Source organism: Cyprinodon tularosa, unplaced genomic scaffold (assembly GCF_016077235.1).
Source record: "Cyprinodon tularosa strain WSP-4 unplaced genomic scaffold, ASM1607723v1 ctg336, whole genome shotgun sequence".
Lineage (NCBI taxonomy): Eukaryota > Metazoa > Chordata > Actinopteri > Cyprinodontiformes > Cyprinodontidae > Cyprinodon > Cyprinodon tularosa.
In genome coordinates, this window is record NW_024039048.1 from 1213167 (window position 1) to 1234835 (window position 21669).

The 21669-nt window shown below is 38.9% G+C and overlaps 1 protein-coding gene across 3 annotated transcripts in view; it reads right to left on the minus strand.

The window, feature by feature from the left end:
* uhrf1bp1l (UHRF1 binding protein 1-like) overlaps positions 1–21669 on the minus strand; it is a 36594-nt gene that overhangs the window by 11643 nt on the left and 3282 nt on the right. For 2 of the 3 annotated variants that reach the window (XM_038294173.1, XM_038294172.1), the window contains exons 2-17: positions 12221–12383; positions 9966–10004; positions 8095–8186; positions 7789–7978; positions 7565–7705; positions 7262–7429; positions 6466–6646; positions 6145–6228; positions 5900–6061; positions 5426–5538; positions 5206–5347; positions 4923–5116; positions 3327–4076; positions 2551–3158; positions 1722–1805; positions 522–670 (exon numbers count right to left, since the gene is read on the minus strand). In XM_038294173.1, the coding sequence (XP_038150101.1) occupies positions 522–670; positions 1722–1805; positions 2551–3158; positions 3327–4076; positions 4923–5116; positions 5206–5347; positions 5426–5538; positions 5900–6061; positions 6145–6228; positions 6466–6646; positions 7262–7429; positions 7565–7705; positions 7789–7978; positions 8095–8186; positions 9966–10004; positions 12221–12383 (3260 nt within the window). The remainder of the gene's footprint in view (positions 1–521; positions 671–1721; positions 1806–2550; positions 3159–3326; positions 4077–4922; positions 5117–5205; positions 5348–5425; positions 5539–5899; positions 6062–6144; positions 6229–6465; positions 6647–7261; positions 7430–7564; positions 7706–7788; positions 7979–8094; positions 8187–9965; positions 10005–12220; positions 12384–21669) is intronic. The other variant, XM_038294174.1, reaches the window with a different exon arrangement.

The window sequence follows — 21669 nt, forward strand, 5'->3', positions numbered from 1 at the left end:
CACAATGCTGCCACCTTCTGTTCACGGTGCAATGCTACAAGTAAATCTTTAATAATTTTTTTTTTTTGTTTTCTCGAAAAAAAAATGTAAATATAGGATCAGTGGCAAAGCAACATACATGAAGTTTATTACAGCTGGCAGGTAAAAGATGGAAAAACTATTTATACTCTGGGAGAATTTCATTGATATGAATAATTCACCTTCATCAGCCTCTTTGCTTTATTTTCTCACATTAAATCAAAGTACAATAAATGAAATATGTGAAAATATTTGAGCTTAATAAACAGTTTGAGTTTTTGCTTTACAGGCTTCCATCAACAGGCCTCCAATTGTCTAATAATGTGAATTAGACATTCAGAAGCTCATAATTAGAGCTTTACCTGAGTCACAATATTAAAGCATTTAGCTGAAAGAAAAAATTAAGATGTTGATCTTAACTGACCAAAAACAGTAGAAGCTACAGTCAGTGAAGAAAATGGTGTGTAGAAATATAACATGACAAACTGCTGCATTTTCTCAACCTCTTTCCATCAAGCTGTAAGTATCTCCATCTTCCATGAAGGAGCTGTCTATGGAGATGTCATCCAGGGACTGAAGGGATGGGCTCTTCTTCATGTTCTTATACGACACGGAGAAGCTGGACTGGGAGCGATCTCGCATCAAACGACCGCTGCAAAACAAAACAATCCAGCATGAGAGGAGGAACAAAAGAAAACTGGATGAAAAGGACAGAATTACATCCTAATGCGCAAAGTGGGAACTACACCAGTTTGGAAACTAGATTTAGATAAAATTATACATAAACAGAAAAGGGTAAGATAGTTTAATTTATGATGGCAACTGATATTTGAGTCTAATGTGCTCGACTGTTAAGCAGTCATGAATTAAATATACCTTATCCTTGTGTAGAGTTGTTTAATGTCTTAAAAGCAGGTGGATCCACAAATGATATAAACACCCATAACACCAATTAGAGAACACAAGGCCACAGAGACACAAAACTCCTTGTTTACCTCCAATATCAACAGAAAAACATAAATATAACATTATAAAATAATATAGACAATGAAGACCAGGGTGTTGTGCACACATGCAAATCCATGCCCAACGGGGGTTTCTAGATTTGGTTCAATTTTATTCATGAGACAATTACAAAACAAGGACAGGATCACACATATAGTGCATCCGTACCAACACTGTTGATGCCGACTTCACAGCGACAGTGCAGCGCGTTCTGACTTTCTGTTTGAACGCCACCCTTTCTACCAAAACTCTGCTGCAGCACAGCCTCTGTCCATCTGTGCACAAGTTTGCTGCGCTTTACGATGCTTTGAAAGATTAATTCAGCTTAAGAAGAGAGGAATTCACCTCCGATTAGAGATGTAAAAATTTTCAGAGGATAACTTCAAATGTGCTCAGGAAAGTTTGATCATTTTTGTTACTCTGCAACAAAATGAGGTAATTAGAGTCTGTTGGATGTCAGAAAGAGACGTGACCTAGCACTAAATATCCTCACCATTTCTCTCTGCCTTTCTTCCTGTCATGCAACTGAACAAATGTGGGTATAGAAAATGACAAACAAAACAGAACTAAAAAAAATTAAGAGAATTTAAGTAGAAATAAAGATCAGGAAGCTCTTATTATGTTGCACACACGTCACGCTGAAGGTGTGAAGTCGGCTTTTTTTTTTTTTACATGTAGTCACAGATCCAAAGCCTTACATGTTAGACATGGCATAAAGGGAGGAGGATCTGCTGGAGTTTGAGGAGCTGAGAAGATCAGAAAGCACAGACAAACTTCCTTTCCTTGGTAGAGAGAAAACACACACACAGCCGCATCGGTCAAAGCGAAAGTCAGGAGGCAGGAAAGAAAGTTAAGGAGTTCAGCAATGATGGATAATAATATAAAAAAAAAAAACAGAGACTGTCTAAGTTCAAACACAAAGCTCTTGTGTTCAAGGAGAGATTGTATGAGTAGGAGAAATACATGTAGGGTAATGATAGTAAGGTTCAAAGACACATACAGGTCAGAGGAAAGAGGACAAACATAACTCTGTGGATGCATTTAGTTTTATTTTAGTGGATGCATTAACCAGACTGTGAATGTCTAAATTAAGGATCAAGATGTCCTTTTTGTCCCTTTATTGTGGGAAATCTGTTTTCTGCAGCTGCAAGCATGAGTTTAATAAAACACACAACATATGTGTGAAAAACAAAAAGCAATAAACACAACCCAGCTCTGTGACCTGACAGCAACACGGCTCTACAACAGAACAGAGCTGTTTATCACTGATTAATAAACAATAACAATAACTGAACACTCCAGTTCACCTCAGTCTGAGAATCTCTAATGATTTTTTTTAACCAAATCAGTCTCCTCTTGTTGACCTTCTGTCTAAAAGAGTATTTTTTTATTTTTCTCCTAAATAGATTCACAAGCAACCATGAGTCAAGCATTGCTTGGCTGTAGCATTGAAAATGAAGCGTTTATAAGCAAAGTGAGCTTAAAGAAGAGCCTGTTCTGTGAATGTGTGTCCAAGAGGAGGTTTACCTGGATATTGACTGGGGTATCTTTGCAGCTGTAGTCTTCTCTTTTTCATTTAAGTCAGAAAGAGGGTCACTCACGCTGGTTTTAGAGTCCAAAGTAGAACTCACTTCTTCCCCGGATGCTAACCCATCCACCACAGCCTCCGCTCCTTCATCTGAAGCCTCCCTTTCCGTATTTTTAGCCGGGGTCTCTTCAGATGCTAAGGAGGGAATTAGAGTAGCTCCCCCCTCTGGAACGGCACCACATAACAGCTGGTCTACAGCTGCTCCCCCGTCTTGAGATGTGGGCTCCTCGTTCCCCTTAACGGACCCCTCCCTCGCATCACTCCCTGGTTCCAAAGTTCCTCTGCTCTCTGACGGGGAGAGCTCTGACCCCACAGGAGATCCCGAACCCTCAGGCTGGGGCATGGGCTTCATGAGGAGCGACACCTCCACGCTTTTGAGCAACAGGCCCAAGCAGAAGGTGAAGGGTTTGTGGTCAGCAGGGGGTTGGGACGTGTCTTTGCGCTCTCTCTTTGAGGCCATGGCCTCCAGATCCTGCTGCAGTGTTTGCTGCAGGGTTTTGAGGCTCCGCAGAAGGTGCATCAGAAACACATACTGCTGATGGCTCACCTTAAACACAAACAGGGATATTTATGCATCTGATCATAATAACAAAGATCCTTGCATCATTACAAAGATTACAAAAATAACAGAGTTAACATTTAAAAACTGCTGTTTATGTAGAATAATCAAAGGTTAATAAAAAGAAATTAGTCAAAAACAAAATAAAAAGCGCACCTGAGCACTTAAAGGTTTCTGCATATGCACCAACAGATGGACGTCTGCATCTTTACTTGATGATGACAATGAAGAGCAGGAGTTGGACAGACTGTCCAGTGAGGCGGGTTTATGGAGCCCGTTAGTTTGCAGAACCGTCGAATTGTTGCAGTGGGATGATGCCGGCGCACTTTCGGTGCTGTAATACTCCTTAAGCATTCGTTTCCTCTCCAAACGTGCGACCGCCTCTGCTGAAGAGCTTTTGGACATTCCTGTTCCTGCAGAGTCCTTCAGCTTCTCCTGATGCTGGACAAGCTTGGTGGGCTGACAGGCCCACACAGTGAGAGGGAAAGAGTCCACGAAGGGCTGCGGCCGCCCTTTACCTCCACGGGTGCCTTCATAATCCACCCAAAACTGTGCAAAGTGCAGGGCCCAAAAGTCAGTAGCTGCGGGCATCTTGAGAGCGTCTGCCCCCATGGTGGGCTCCACCAGTCCCCGAGAGACGTCGTGGAGCTTTGTGTCTTTTTCGTGGGCGTGCCGCTGGAAGACGGGGTGCAGAATGGGTACAGAGGAAGGGGAGCGGGGGAAAGAGGAGAAAGACGGAGAGAAGAAGGCCTCTCCTTCAAAGGCCTGCAAAAGGGCCTCAAGGTGGGAGCGGGTGCAGTTGGAGGGGTGTCGGGTGTTGGTGGCTACCATTTCAGATGTCTGTATGGAGATGGAGCGAGGCACGTCTGCAGTGCAGGGGGCATCCTGATCCGTGGGAACCACCAGCTGATGCAGAGCAAAAACAACAACAGATTACAAACTAAACCTTTTTAAACGTTTTCCTTTCCTATGTTTACAAACTGTGTTGTGCATGAGAGCGTCCAATGGCTTTCACTGAATACGTTCATATTTTTAGTCAACAGTGACCTGAACAGATCAGTTTTAAAGTAATGAACATGAACGAGAGAGACATTCACTCTGAGAAGAATGAGCGACACTAAGCTCACGTTAGCGTTCAATTGATAACGACACTTTTCATTGGATAATCTCAGGTTTTACTGCACTTATTACACAGTTTTTGTGCCAACTGTGCCCAATGGGACTTAACGAGTCCGTATGTCCACTTTAAATTTAACACAACACATCAAATTAAAGCATCCAAGCTATCTTGGGAAATATCTGCTTCTGAACGAGGAACATAAGAAGTAATTTTTGATGCAGATCTTTCCAGCTGAACCTGAGTGTACCTGTATTTTTATGAAGTTCTCTGTAACGTGGCTAAATAAAGGCTTCATTCCACATCAGTAAACCTTGACTGATTCAAGTATTTCTTTCTATAAATTATGATCACACCTTTAAAAGGTGAAATATAAGGTTTTATTGTGTAGGATTGTGTCTTTATCTACCAAATGAACTTGAACTAGTTCATTTATAGGTTTCAGTTTTTGAAAAATTGAACTATGAAGATGCAGTAGTTCTTTTTAACCATAAATTGGCGCAACATTGCCTACAACCATAATGGACTAAAATAACAGAACATTAGAAAGAAGTAAAATAAAAATTTAATATATTTAAACAGCAACCATAGAAGTTTGTCTCCTTAGAAAAAAAAAAAAAACAAGCAGTCCTTACTTTCAGCATGAGGCCGTCCACCTTGATGTCAACGTGCTCGTCAGGCTCCTGGGAGTCGTTGAGCTTGTAGATCTCCCTAAACTGCTCCAGACTCTGCCTGAGGTCCAGAGCAAAGAGGTTGATCCACACCAGGCTGCGAGGATCCAGAACAAGCTGCAGGGCGTTGAGCTGGGCGTACAGGTTGGGACAAGGAACTGCAGGAGGAGGAGGTGGGAGCAGAAAATGTGTTTTTAATGTAATAATATGAGACGTGGAAAGAAAGCTAATGGAGGTGATTATTTACTGGGGTAGTCTTTTCCATCAGGAAAGTAGTATTCTGTAAACTCTACGTGGATGGCAGGCATCTCTGAGGGCAGGTATAAGGACTTCTTATTGCAGGAGATCATGGTTTTGGGGCTGGAGTGCCGCTGGTCTGCTGTGGACACCTACAGAACAAAGAGACCCGGAAAAGGTCAAAGGGACGGATTCATGCACTTTGCTATTTTAGGGTTCGTGGTAATGACCTGGTAGATGCTGAAGTCTGCTATCCTGAGAACAAACGAGCTGGACATGAGCTGGGTCTTTGGAGACTGAGGAGGAGGAGGAGGGCTGAAGGAAGAGGAGGTGTTAATCTTACCTGGAGAGAAAGGAGGAGACAGGAAGGAAAGGAGAATAAGGGAGGAAAGAGCAAACCAATCAAACAGGGAGGCTAACTGCAGCCGCTTGGCTCGTCAACCACTGTGGATCACCGCACCCAAACACACACGAAGCGGTACCTGCTTCTAGGCACCAGCAGCACTGGGGTGGAGGTTGAGTGTAGTGGCTCCAATCTATGAGTCCTCCATCTCCCTCCCTAAGCCCTACTTCTCCTTCTCTGTCCTGACTTCCTAGGGGTTCATAAACCTCGTCCTTAAGGGACACTGAGGGACAGAAAACCCACAGGGATGACGTCCTGCTGAGCTGTCATTCGTGCTACATGATAAAGCGTGTTTGTTTACCATGACGTGGGGAGCTGTGTGCTGCGCCGGGGCCTTCTCGGTCTCGGACCACAGTCTTTAACCTTTCTACGTTGGTCCTGAACTCCTCCAGCAGACTTTTAGCCCAGCTCTCTCTGGCTTTTGTTGCCTCGCTGTAGTGCATCCAATGGACACAACTGTCCCCTGAATGAAATACAAAAAAAGTTCTGTTTAATAAGCGCCACAGCAACAGAAAAAAAGCAAAGAGGGAAGTAAAAAAAACAGACCTGCTCTGTGGAAAGGATAGTAGTCGAGGGTGATGGAGCTGAAGGAAAGCTGCATGGCTCCACCTGTTATCCTCCTGTTGGTGCCTAAGGAGCAGAAAAAAGAAGGGAGGTGTTAACTACAATCAGACCTGGAAGGTCGGTCCAGATTTACCAAAATCCAGAGGAGAAACTGAAGCCAGAAAGGTCAAACTAGTTCAGTCTATTCATCTTTTAGAAACATCACCATCACATTTGCAGGTGAAATGTAAATAGAAGGAGGTTGTAATTATTTTTGCAAAGCCTTGTACCTGTCAAATAAGCAGTCCCACATTTTGAGCATACCTTTGTCCCTGCCGTGGATGTCATCACAGATGTGCAGGTCCAGGTGTGTGATCTGGAGGTGGTGGGACGTCTCGCATACGTCGTAGGCGCTGAACAGCTTAGCCATGGTCGCATTCTGGTCAGCAGCTGCAGACGCCTGCTGCGTGCGCACTTGTTGGGCAGTAGGGGGCGGCGATGACACCTTGTGAACATGCAGAACATCTTTGATAATTTCTGCCCTTTTTTTTGCAGCTACCCATCCTTTCAAGCTATTGTTTCTGGAGAAAAAGAAGTCCTAAAAAAATTATTTAGCACTGAGAGGGCCCTCATTCACGCAAAATGTGGAGTTTGTTATTAAGAAACCACGATTGAGTCGACGTCAAAGTGACATTAGCCAAATTATTAATATGAGGAAAAGTTTCCATACCTACTGTTCAAGTAAAAGGTACATTTCTGTTACTTTTTTGTTTTTAATTTAAAGTTGCTGCAACAAAAAACATTTTAATTTTTTAACCCATGTTTTCATTAAAAGGGTGCTGTGCTCAATGTCTCCACCAGATGGACCCTAAGAGTAGCTTGAAGTGAGTGGGCAGGGAGAGAATGGTTGGAAATTTTGTGTAGAGGAAAATATTTTTGGGTTTTTGTGGTTTAAAAAAAACTAAACTATTAAATCAGACAGTAAGATCAGCAAAGAGGCGCAGAGATAATATCAGCAGATCAGCTCACAAAGGAAATACTGCAAGAAACCGGTTCAGGTAGTATCAATCTGCTTTAAACATGCGAGTAAATTCACTTCATATGTGGGGAAAATACACACTTGATCGTCAGTAGCCATGCTCTTCCTCTGCTGAGCAGACTTCTCCATGGCCTCGCTGAGTGACTTTGCATACTGCACCATGGCTTTGAGCTGGGAGTCAGTCAGCACCCACAGCAGGTCGTCCAGGATAAGAATCAGCTTTGAAGCCACCACGTTGCAGTCCTTTATCTGCATCAGGAACAACCGTACGTATAAACATCAAACACGTCTCTGATTACCTTCTAAAAGTTGTCACAGCATGAATCATTTTTGGTGCAGCTCTGCAGCATGCTCCAAACAATTTGGTGTGTATGTTTTTCTAACCCGTCTCTTAAGAGTGACTCTGATTTTGGACTGGTTGGTGATGAGGCGGATGGGAGCACTCAGCATCTCGTGCTCAGCGCTCTGGATGGCGTCGGCTTCGATACGGATCATCTGCCAGCTGATTTCTTTAAATGTCAGGATCTGGAGTCAAAACGCGACAATGAATCAGAGAGCTGCAAACAAGACGCTCTAATCAGCACGGATTTACTGTGAAATGAGCCCACCTCCCCCCGCTGAGGATCCTGGATGCGGGTGAATCGGAGGTCACTGATGCTCCAGCTGGTGTTGACGCTGTACACCTGCAGCTGGGAGAGCTCAAAGGAGGCGTTGAAAGCCTTGGCGCTGATCTTGATGACGATGGAGTTGATGGATAACGAAATGCCCTCCACCACTTTCTCTGCAAATCCGTATTCACTGCACAGATGACAAACATGCCGATTAGCACAAAAACTGTAGGTTTTAAAACTGATGCATCTTTTCACAATTAAAACCAGAAAAGGTTTTTTAAGGAAGATAGTAGAAAAGCTCACCTTTGTCCAGAGGCTGTAGCGATGGGAGACGGACCATTAGGAGGACGAGGCTCATCACATGTGCTCATTTCCATTATCACCTTATCCAGGGTCTGAAAGAAACCAATGTTCAGTGCAATCTGTTTAGCTTGGACCTTTTTCCAAAAGAAAAATATTTCTTTGAAAGTAGGGGCACATAACTACGGAAGAGGATTAAGGCCAGTGGGAAAAAAAAAAAAGTTAACTGATTTTTAAATTTTATTTCAGTTTAGTATGGGAAAAAAGTCAGAATTCTGATTTTTTTTTCTCAGAATTCTGATTTTAATCTAAGAATTCTGACTGAATTCTGACAATAAAAAGTCAGAATTTTGAGAAAAAATTCAGAATTTTGAGAAAAAATTCACAATTTTGAGAAAAGTCAGAATTCTGAGAAAAAAGTCAGAATTCTGAGAAAAAAAGTCAGAATTCTGACTTTTTCCCCATATTAAACTGAAATAAAATAAAAAAAAATCAGTTCACTTTTTTTTTTCTTTTTCCCAGTGGCCCTAATCCTCTTCCGTACATAACAGATGTGGCAAACATGTGACTGCTGGTTCCCAGCAGCCTGTGCGCTGCTAGGAAACAAATATCCAGGGACTGAGACGGTTAACCCGACACCTGCGCCATGAAAGATGGCAGCCATAGAAAAGACACAAAGAAATACTGTTATCCCAATAAAAACAGCACCTTATGCCTTTTAAAAGATGTGACTCCTGAAACTAAAATAAATCCGTCATAGAAGATTCAGTAACTCAGTTTAACTGAACATTAATGAAGCAACATAACTTGGGTTGGAGGTGATTCAAAAGGCAGGTTGTTCAGATATTAGAAAAACCTTCATTCCTCCATTAAAAAAAAAAAAAAAAAAAAATCAAGGATCATCTAAGGCAGAGGTCACGGATTAGCGGACGGCGTCCTGGACCCACCTGATTTAAAACATCAAAAATTACTGCACGTTGTCTGATGAAAGTGTCTAACCCCAGACCTGCGCCCCAGTTCTCCTGTGCAAAGTAAAGCCTACAGCCTCCGCTTTTTCTTTCGTCTTGCTCCGCTCCGACTTCCTCGGAGCTCAAGGAGAGCATGTGCAATATTATTATTAAATTCAGCAGCAAAACATGTGTAAATGAGCGCTTAATTTAATTTGAAATGTTAAAAAGATCCCCACCATCATCTAACCAGCATATGTTCAGTTTCTGCCCAGCGATAACTAGGATCATCCATGGTTTGTATGAACTATGTTTTTTCTCTACTTCCAAACTCAGCATCACGTCATTTATGCCTAAGATGAGAAGTTTCTTTTAAAGTTGTGAGAGGCACTGTTGGGCGTTTTGACCGGATTTGATGAAACTTTTAAGCCTCTTAGTATAAAATAAATATTTTGATCAAGATGAGAAATTTGCTTCCTGGTATGTTGAAGTACCAATTGTTTGCATCCAAGCATTTGAACAAACGGCTTTAGTTTTTGGAAATGGAATGTCTTTAGAATGGCTTTGTCTCCATTCAAACCCAGTTTAAATCCTTGCTGGGCAGCCTAAAGCCCACTGCTCTCGTTAAGCCAGAAAAAAACAAAGAAAACAAACTCTTAGTTTGTAAAATATGAGAGTCAGGAAATTGTCTATATACGAAAGTGAACGATTGTTGTTCTCTACTTCAAAAACACTTTAGATTTTAAAATGGAAAAAGTTTCTTTTTTAACAGATTATAATTAAAAATCTCTCCGGACCTTTACTGGTTGATGATTTTCTTTATTCGAACCCCGCTAATTTTTAACTGGTGACCCCGTATCTAAGGTCTTTTCTGTCAATTCTGGTTTATTTCAATATAAAAGATAATAAACATGAATATAAACTTACCAATGAAATCGGGTGAGTCTTCAGTTTTGTCCATGGTATCTATTAGTGTAAATAGAAAAGATGTTAAAACACTAAAATATATCAAAGAGCAGTTAAAGCAAAAAACAACAGTTCAGACAGATGAGAAGAGAACTAATACCAGTTGATTTAGAGTCCACCTCAAATTATATTGTAGAATAAACTTAGTGCATGTTTTCAGTAGTAGGTTTTATTTCCACAGCATAACTTTCCAAACTAATAACTCAGGCTTTGACACTTAAAGTAAACATATTTATTAAACATATTTCATTTGATTTGTTTAAAGTTTGCAGCATTAAGTGCTAGTTCATTCACATCTCAGCCTCAAACCATTAACAATGCATCTTCATTAGAAATATAAAACTACATACTAAACAATAAATGAAGTCATAATGATGCATAAAAAGAAATAAAATACATATTTTTTAGGAGCAGCATAAATGAAAAGCTTTAATTTCAGTAGATTTATTCAGTTGGAGAAAATAATTACGTGACTGCAGGGCTAATCTTTCACAACGCCAATGCAATAACTAACTGAAGATTTAGGGCTTTTATTCTTCAAATTAACCAAACTCTGTGGCAGCTTTAATTAGTAAAAATATGACTTTTAGTTTCCAGGTGGCACAAAGACCAGTTTCTCTTCAGATAATGTTTAAAATGAGAGAGAAAAGATGACATGCAGGTAACCAGAAGCATGCTGATCTTCATACATTAGAAAATGGCTCCTTTAAACCTGTCTAATCTACAGTCAGAACAATACATAATTACTTTATAACAACTGGAATTTTTTTATCCCTGTAGCATAAAGGATGTAAAAAATGCTTCCTTTTTAAGTTGTTTATTTTTTTTTTCTCTCTCTTATGTTTTAACTACTTTTTCTACTACGAATAGTCTTTTCCTTCAGCTTCATAAAAGCTATTGCGAATAATTAAAGGAGATCCATTCAACATTATCAGACATCAACAGGACTATACAGAGCATCCTGCCCAGCTACAGCACTGCAAGATATGGTGTCATTAGTTTTTGCTGCAGCACATAGTGAGAGAAACAGAGAAAACCTCTTGCTTTCCTCTAGGCCTTTCCTCTCGGCCTTCTAACCATCGTCATCTTCTGGATACCCGTACAGATTTCAGGTAACGTTCTGGCATAGGTAGGAAATTGACAACAAAATTCACTTAAATAAACATAAACTTTGGTATATTTGTAGATAAGGAGGTTGGTCCAGATGGTTCTGGCATCTAAGTCTCACTGTTAAGTATAGTGAAGGATGAGTAATGCTGGGGGGGAAGTCTCTTATTCCTATGGGACTTAAACCTTTTCTGTGGATTTAAAAGGGGATGATCTACGGTTAAAAGATGTCCCCCTTCTTCAATTTCTCAGTGCAAGTTAAGGTTATAACAAAAAAATATTGATCTATTTAAGGATTTTTTCCCCCCATATCTATACCCAGAACCTACTTTATAAACCACATTTAACCAGCAGAAATAACAATTATAAAACATTAGGGCACACTGTTGGGTTTATCTCTTTTATAAAAGGAAGATACAAGAAGAGAGGGGTTAGACATGTCAGGAAGTGAGATAAGAATTTGCATCCTCATATTTAAAACCATCTTGGAACTAAAAACATGAAGAAAAAAAAAAAAACCCACAATGAGCTGTAAAAAAAATGGTTTCTGTTCACCAGCTCCTGCTGTCTCACAGAAACTTGATATACTTTTAGTAAATGATTAGATTCATTAAAAGAAAAACTGCTTAAGTTTGCATGAATACCGAGGATGAAGAAGGGCAATGAAAGACGAGAAAAGCAAAGTTTACTGTGTTTGCTCCACAATCAAACGACTAGTAAAAATAAGCCAAAATAAATAAAGGAAATATTTCGGCCGAGGGGAGGTGGAATATGGACCTTGGTCTGACCAAATGTACAGTCATAAGTTAATTATACAGCCTCCGTCAGTTTTTCAAGGGTGTGCCAAAGTCAGAACTTGGACTTGATCCATAGCTGCGACCAAATCAATACATGGAACAGACAGGGGAACAGTGAAAGCAGAGGAAAACAGCTGTAGAGCCAATTACTGCATGTAAGATTTATTAATGCACATAATATACATGATTAAATGGGTAAAATAAAAAAATAGATGATGGATGGACAGATGGGGGAAGGACATTATCAACTGTTTCCTGGTGTTCCTTCCCTGGAGTCTTTAAAATGGCTTATCCTGTGACGGAAACACTCACCCTGATGGCAGCCTTGTTGCAGAACACACGGTTGATTGCCAGCCAGGTGGGCAGGTCCAGCAGACTCTGCAGGACCTCCTCATCCAGCTCCAGGTTGGTCAGCTGGCCCTCCCCCTTCAGCGTGCTCAGGTTGATCTTGTCCGGCGACAGGTTCTTAGCAAACCTGCAAGACAACGGGCCAGTGCCAAGCTTAGAGGCTGAGGATATTAATAGCAAAGGAGTTGTTGGCAAACAGTCATCACCTGATATTCTGCTGGTGCATGAGATGTTGATAGAAAAACACCCACATCTAAGCGTTAGGATAATGTAAACACTCACTTTTATGTATAAACCAGAGTCAATATTGAGACTATCATGCAGCACTGTCTAGTTTCAAGCTGGTTTGTTAATTTTTTTTTTTTATTATTATGTAAACACCACAGTGTAGCTCTGATGAGAGCTTACTCTCAATCAAATCTAAACTGGTGAAACACTTTCCTGCATTTTACAGTTACTGCTTCAGAAAGTTTGGAATGAATTACTGTGGACAGGGTTCCTACGACATAAGGCAAGTTAAATTCAAGACTTTTTAAGACTTTTTAATGCCACTTGACATAAAAATCTAAGACCAAATTTACAAGAAACACAAGAAAAACCTGCTTGCGACAACTTAACCCAAAGGTTTACTTTAACATAAACCGCTGCACTAATGTTTCAAATTTTGAAAAGATTCCCATACAGGAAGAAAGCTAAAAACACACAAATAACAGATATATTTTAACAATTATTTAACTGAATTCACAAACTTTGTTTTAGCAGGGAACAAAACAAATCAGTTTTAAAGCCACAGCATAACCAGTGCTAAGTCTGTTTTGCAGCTATTTTTCTTTGTATCGTTTTCTTAGTGTGTTTGATTTGGTGATAAGTGGAGGAGTTGCAGAGACAAGGGTGGAACAAAACTGAGAAATACCGGCTGGTTCTCGGTAACTCAATTTTGACGATTTGTGTTTCGCGCTTCGCATGCGACTCCACTGCCTTAATTCTCATCGTTCCGAGCTTAAATGACTTCTTGCACAAAATCCACTCTGCCTCATGTATGTTCTCTGGTTTTAGCCATGGAGAAAACTCTTGGCTGGAGACAATTTTCCTTCATTTACACTTGCTCATATTTTCCAGACAAAAAGTTAATGGTGCATCTCCCAAATGTCCCGGCTGCAACAACGTTTCATTGGTTCTGCTATCGGGACGGAACCAATAATGGAGAGCCGTTATTTTTTTTTAAATAAAAAAAAAATTTTGTCAATTTTAATGCTTTATTTAGATTACAAAAATAAATCGTAATAATAATAATCCTATTCATGATGTTTTAAAAATTAAGACCTACGAAAGACTGATTTAAGACATTTTAATACCAATTAAGGGCTTAGTTTTATTTTGAAGAATTCAATGCCTTTTAAGACTTTTTAAGGACTCGCAGGAACCCTGTGTGGAGGAATTAAGTTGAGCATCATTTAAATGTCCTGTAATTACCTGCAGATTGAAACTATTGCCTTCCTGACACCTGGAATTATTATCCAGCTCCACATAAAGACTTTGGAGTGGCCTAATAAAAGTGGGATGACTGAAAACAGGTCAATAATGTTAAATGAATAGAAAAGGAAATGTTTCTGCAAAGAAAATTGCTATAAAATTCCATTGACGTATATTTTTTTAAATATGTGCCTTCTCAGGTTGTATCTAACTATAAAATGAGTTTGATGATCGGAAATTTTTGAACAACAAAAGGTAAAAATAGAGGAACTCTATTGACTTCTCTCTTATTCCATCTGAACAGGTCATCTGCGTCAGCGGGATTAATTTATCTATTACAGAGACGCAGTTTGGAATTACTCCACTTTGGTTTCTTACAGTGAAATGGTGAAAAAAATACTTTCTTGTTTCAATTGAAAGTTTAGAGATTAACAGAACATTAAGAACTGAGGACGTATTTCACAGGAACTGGAGTTTTCCACCGACAAAACAAACAGACAGGGTAATAAAAATACTCCAGGTTAGAAGCCCTGTGGGGAGAATCTGGGCATGTCTTTAGATAAAGAGATCTAAACACACAACTGTGAGGGCTATGACCTAAATGTTCTCCACCCCAATGAACTATTAGTTAATAGTTAGCAAAATGGCCTGATACTTAAGAGTATGGTGACCAATTTATCTCTGCAGCTTTAGAGACAATAGGAGCTTAAATCTCTGTTTCTTTCTGCCAAGAGGCAAACAAATAAACTGTTCAAACTTATGTTTACCAGCCAAAAATCATTGCAGTGAACACCACAAAAGAAAGCCCAGAAGTCTAACAGTCTGTATAACGTAATAGTATTAACCAAGGCGAGCTTGTTAGTCTGCTAATCTTTCAGCTGTGAAGTAAGACGGATCAAAGCTCAGACTTCACAACAAATAAAAACACCTGTAAGTATTTCAAAAGGTAACTCTGGGCTGTCATTAAACTTTATTAGTGAGATACAGACCAAATACAGTAGTTGTTCTATCTGCATCCTGGAAAAAAAGTAACAAAAAAAACCTAGGGCTCAAACTAACGATTTTTTTTGCTAATCGATTAATAGGTTAATTACTTTTTTGATAAACAATTAATAATCTGATAGCCAAAATTCCTTAAAGAAAACTTTTTACTAAATTATACCAGGTGAAACTGAAACTTCTCCACTTAAGGAGTTCTGGATAGCGCCTACAGTGAGATGAAAAACTTTTTTTAATCATAAATGCAAAATGTTTATATATTTCTTTCAATCTTGGTATAATTAGAGCTCTAAGTGAGTCGCTCTGTCAGCTAAAGCCATCTACATGCCTCCCTATAATCTATCTAACAATCAATTACTAAATTAGTTGAAGACTATTTCAATATTTGATTGATAATTTTTAATCTGAATGTTTCAGCCCTAAAAAAAATACAGAAGTTGAAGAATTAAGGCAATCAGCAACATTATAGATGCATTAGATGCATATCAACTGCTTCACTGTGACAAGGCTGTAGCAGTTACTGGGATTAGCATCTGATTTGATGATATACAAACAAAAGAAGGGCAAACACTATAATCCACTTTCTTTGAAATGCATGGTAGCCAGGATGGATTTGGACGTGATGCTGTTGGCAAACCTTGACCTTTGCATGTGGGATTGTGACATCATGGCTTCCAGCAGGAGGCTTTATGGGTCAGACGTGTCGCAGCTCCATTATTCAGGATCAGATTCATGTCGAAATCTTTATTGCATTCCTAACAACCTAAAGATGACAACATTGCTAAGCTAAAGTAGACAAACTCCAGGTTATATTTAGAGCTTTAATTAGGGCTGAAACTATTATTCAGATTAATATTTGTGATTAATATATTATTAAAATAATCACCAACTAATTCAGTAATCGATTGTTAACTGGAGTATGGAGACTGTAAGACAAGCCTTTAGTTAACAGAGAAGCCCATTTAAAGCAGTAATTATATCAAAATTGTAAAACAATGTATAAACATTTGGCAATTTAGATTCCGTCTGTCAATATGCTCTATCCAGAACTCCTCAAATGGAAAAGTTTTTGTTTTACCTGGTTTAATTTCTTTAAAAAAACTTTTCTTCATACCTATCCGATTATTAATCGATTAATAAAAAAAAAATAACCAACAGATTAATCCATTTGCAAAATAACTGCTAGTTGCAGCCCTAGCTTAGATCATCAGCTAGAAAATTAGAAGCTTGGAGGGGTTTGTTTAAAAGATGGCCTTTAATACTACCAACCAGGAAAACTAGAGCAGACAACAAAACCTTTAATTACTTGGAATGGTCAAATCTACAAAGGGCTTTGAGTAAAATATTTGATGCCATCTTATGTCTTTAGATATAAATGTTACTCACTATACAGCCTCACAGCTAACTAGCTTAAAATATGGAAGATTATAGTACTAAAATCCTCCAACAGGCTACTGAATACAATGAGGTGATTAAAAACACGAACAAACAAGGATTTCTGGCTTTTATACAAATAGAAATAAATAAATAAAAATATCCATGGGGAAAGAAGAAGACCTAAAGAAGGTTTCAAACAAAAGATGTGCAAACCATACACCACTCAGTAACTGGATACAGGAAGGAGGATAAAGGCCTCATCTAAGAGACAAAAAGGAGCACAGGTTGGTTAGATCCAACAGCCCACGTTCTGAAGGATTCACACCGTCAGCTCGCTGGTGATTTGTTCTCTTTTGTTACTTGACATAATCTTCTGTTAGTGTTAAAATCTTCGGACCAGCATCTGAGTAAGTTATTTAGCTTTAAGATAATAAACAGATCCTTGATGGAGTTAAAAAAAAGCTAAACAGGATGAAGAAAAGTGCATTCTTATAAAAAAAACACAATTGGTTTGTCACTGAGGGTGTCAGGAAAGGGGCTTCTACCTAGTGAGGAGTGAAATATTCATTTAAGCTACCGATCAAGTATCAACCAGCTAGTTTGGCTTACTCTCTCGCTCCTTATCTGGCTTCTCCGCCTCTTATTGGTCACCTTCTTCTCCCAACTCCATAAATAAATCAATACTGTAATTTAGCCAAATGTCTGCAATCAGCTGTCCTTGTATCAGAATCATTAAAGCTACAGACTTGCAGACCTTTGTCATCTCTCAGCACAACACGAACAATTACAGGGTGTCGCCCTTCAGCTATAATCCCACACTGGAATAAATTGAAATCTAGATAAGTTATTTTTTCTTAAAATAAGTGCATTTGTTGTTGGATTGAGGAGGTAAAAGGGACATCTTGCCAATGGAACAAGACAATTTACACTTAAAATAAGAGAACACATTTGTATTGTCTTATTTCAAGTGTATATTTTCTAAATATCTTTTTTTAAAAGAGTAAAAATACTTATTCCATTGGCAAACTATCATTTACCTACTCATATTAAGAGTAAATAAGAAATTTTTACTTATTTTTCTAGTTTGTTTTTCCAGTGCAGACAGCAGGACTGGGCTCATCAGACCAATTCCACATTCATTAAGAGTTTAAAAGAGAGAAAGCCAGTGGTTTCCTACCCTCTGTATGAAATATTAACAGTAATATCCAACCCAGCAATCCTCCCAATTAAAGGTTTGACATGAGGCTTAAGTTTGAAGAGTCTCCTAATAAAAAAGTAAAAATCAGACCGGATAATAATTTAAATTTCTCTCTGAAACTAATAGTGAGTAAAAATCAAGCTATTCACTGGTATCCAAGGGAAATGGGCTGATCCTTTCCTATGAACGAACTCGCCATCAGCTTGAATCTAATCTCTGTAAAAAACCCAGCAAACTTGGCTCAAACCTAAACCCAACAACACCTTTGCACCAATGATTACGTGAGACCAATATTAGCCTGCTGAGTGGCTTTCAGGTCATAATTACAGAGCTGCAGGGTTGGAGGAGGCTGCCAGTCTGAAACCCACTGACATCTGGTCGCTGTGGACATAAAGCAACCATGTGAGCTACATGTCTGTTTGCTGCTAGAACAGAGGCGACGTGCTTTACAATGGTAGCTTTGAAAACAGCTCATCGAACGGTGCAAAAAAATGTCTGTGGACTTTGCAGAATGGAAACAGCTTTGCTCATTTCCAAGATGATGAATTTGTGGTGCGGTCGGATGACGGCAAGGCCAGCTGGAGTCTGGCCTGAAGGAAAAATGACCAGAGTGAATCAGACATCCACAGGCTCATTTTAGCTAACCAGACAGAGCTAGCCTCATGTGGGGAAAAATAGACACCCAAACGGGAGTTTCAACAAAACTAAAAGAATAAAACCAATATACTGAAGGATAAAATATAGACAACAGGCTCTTAATGTAATCTTTTTACTAGAACATTTCATTTAAACTCAGTGAAGCAGAATGAAAAAAAGAGCCTCTCAGATTTCCTCCACAAAGGCTGACAAAATAAAAGACCAGGTCGAAGGCATGACTCATCAAGATTATATAAAGAAAAAAAAGGAAAAAGGATTACGAGGAGGTTAACTATATTGCCAAACTCTTGTGCGACTTAATAAAAAAGTATAATTTAAGGTTTTTAGTCGCTTTAATGAGAACCAGCAGTGAAGCACCTTGATGTTCAAACTGCTGCAGCAGAGGATGGTGAACGGATGAGTCGCTATAAGGAAACCTTGGGGTGATGCGACCTGTGCCTATTCACAGTACCATTCAACAGAAAAAAAAACACAAAAATCATAGGAAATGTGAAAAAAACAGGGACTGTTAATATATGTACAGATTGCTGGGGTCGGCGATATTTTGCAGAGTCAGTGGGTAGAGAACTGCAACAAGCTCATAAACTGTAGAAAGAGCTGCATAGAGCGGGTGTTCACGGTTGAGCGGCTGCTTGCAGGCCTTAGCTCACCAGCAGCACTCTGTAGCATCGGCTTGAATGTAGTGAAGGACGAATGCTGAAACATTTACGGCATGTTCCCCAGAGCAGCTAGCATCCCTCCTGTCTGGACAATCTGGGTTCAGTAGCTGCATAGAGAACAGAGTTTATCTAACTTTCGGGCTTAGTGATGAGGGGATCATCTGTGGGGCTGATTTAGGGCTGAAACAATTAATCCCATTAATTGTGATTTCTCAGTTATTGAAATAATATGCCTTTCGCTGACAGAGCGCTTAGAGAAGTAATCATATTAAAATTGTAAAATATATATAAACATTTTGCATTTAAGATTTCATCTGCTCTATCCAGAACTCTTCAAGCAGAAAAGTTTTAGTTTCACATTGTTTAAATTAGTAAAAACATTCTCTTCTTCTTTAAGTAACCTTTGGCGATCCGATTATTAATCAATTAATCAAAAAAGATTCATCAGTTTGCAAAATAATCGTTAGTTGCAGCCCTAGGCTGATTATATGCTGCAGCACATCAAGACCTTTCAGCTTTCATTTGTCAACTCCTTAGTAATATTGCGGGTTTTCTTCCACATTTATGTAAAATAAGATAATATAATTTAACTTGCGACAGTAAAGTAGGTTTTAATTCTTAGCAAACCTGCTGCTGTTTGTTTAGCAGACTTTCTGCTTACAGGAACAGCAACATTAAACGCTTATTTTGAGTAACACTGGGAAATCCACTTGATTCCACGTAATGATCAGAGTATTTTTTTTTGTCTGGAAATAATTTCCCAGCAGTCAGCTTTGCTCATGTTGGAGCAGTTACAGTTTGGCTGATTTGAGGTTGATGAAATGCTGTTTTTTTTAAAGCTACCGATCTGAACTAATGTATTGTATTTTAGCTCTATCAAAGACACATTCATCTGCCAATCTTTATTTTTCTCCCCCCAATTTTTTAGCAAAATAACCTCTTTAGCAATGTATTATTTGAATAGAAAACAAAATAAACTCGTTGAAGATTGCTGGAGGACACCATTCAATGTAATCTACGCAGTCATCAGACTTCAGGGAGAAATATGAAACAATTGGAAGATTAAAAAACTTTAATTGTTTGTTGGGATTGAGGTATTTTATCAACGCTCTAGGAAATTGCTGAATGTGCTTCAGATGTTGTTATCTAACACCTTTAGAGTCTTTAATAGTCCTACTGAAGCTATTATATACTTTTAAAATCTGCATATTTAAGAGAAAGTAAGCATGAGAGTGCAACTGTTAACTAGTTCAATTATAAAAATCCAATCAATATTATCCAGTTCTTACTTATTAATAAAGAAGCTTCCAAATGGTAATAATATTTTCTATCTAAGGAGCATAGATGGAAATAGAATAGTTAGAATAGAAAATTAGATTTTTTTTTTCCTTAGAAAAATTAAGCTAATTAAATTGATAAACTTGATGAGGAGTCTGTAAAGCAACCGGATGTCAACATCTGAATTGTTTTGGTTGTTTTTTATGCCCCATTCATTAATATGAGAGGAAAAAAGGCCTGCATAGACATATATAATGCACAGACCAGATGTTTGGGAATAAACCAGAGAAAGATGCTCTCCTGCTCTGCTTTACAGCGGATCAGTCTGCCTCCAGATTTCTCCCAGTAAGGGAAGCTTTTTACACAGAAAGCAAGACAGTATATGCCTCAACTTTAAGTTATTGAAAACTACTGACTGTAAATAAAAAAGAAATTCAGCTTTAATTTCTTCACCGCTATAAAAAGAAGAAGCAATGAATCAAAAGGTAAAATTTTCAAGCCTATAGATCAGAGATATGCATGTAGAAGGGATGAAGCATTTCCTGAAAAAACAAGTACCATGCCTAAAGTGAAGCATGGTGGTGGCTCAGTGATGCTTTAGAGCTTCAAACTTGCTCTGACACTGGAAACGTGTAGCATACAGAGGGATTCATCCAGTATCATCGGTGAGGAAGCTTAAACGTGGCCATGAGCAGTGGCCTAAGGTTCTTCAGGAACGCTGAAGAAGCTTGTGTCTGATCTACTGAAATAATATTGACACTGATGTAAGCATTAAACATTATACTTTGTATTTATTTAAAGAAAGCTGTGTTAAGCAACTTAAGTAAACTGATTAAGGTTTGCATAATTGGCAGATTAACTTCAGGTCAAAATATTTAACACCTTTAAAAACACCTTTAACACCTTTAAAAACAGAAAACAATGACTGATTTTTAGTTGAAGGTCTTGTTCTGCACATTAACTATTGAGTTTAACGCTGGTCCTGAATAAAGCAGGCTGTTTCTGACAAGGGGCTGAAATAATTATTTGAATTAAATGATTATTGAAAATAGCCAACAACTAATTTAGTAATCGATTATTCGTTAACTGGATTATAGAGACTGTAAAATGTGCCTTTAGCTGACAGAGCGATCCACTTAGAGCAGCAACTATAGAAAACTTGCGGGAAAAAATATGTAAACATTTTGTATTTAAGATAATCTTTTTTTTTTCTATCAATATGCTCTATCAAAACTGCTCAAGTGGAAAAGCTTTAGTTTCACCTCGTTTAATTTCATGAAAAGTCTTCTTTAAGGAACCTTTTGCTATCCAATTATTAATCGATTCATGGAAAAAAGAATCGACAAATTGATTTACAAAATAATCGTTAGTTGCAGACCTAGAACTGACCATTAGAAACCAGACAATGTGTGACATTTATACTCATTACAAGGAGGAAGACGTTGCACAGCAGCTGGATGCCAAAGTCTGCAGGAATCCTGTCCGAATGTAGCACACTAGCACTCCCAACACAGACCCTACACACAAGCGCTTCACACACCGAGCTGATTACACATTCATTGCCCCACACTCTCTGATGACTCACGCAGCAATAGCATTCTCACCAGCCATGAGCAGCCACACTTCGTGTAAGAGCTCATTGCTGCTTTGCCTCATCTTCATTGTCATACAGTTTACTGCAGGATGGAAAGAGGCGGCTCATCACGACAAAAAGGGCAGCAACAATGGAGCCATTTTTCACGATGCGGCTTGAAACTAAACCTCCAATCATG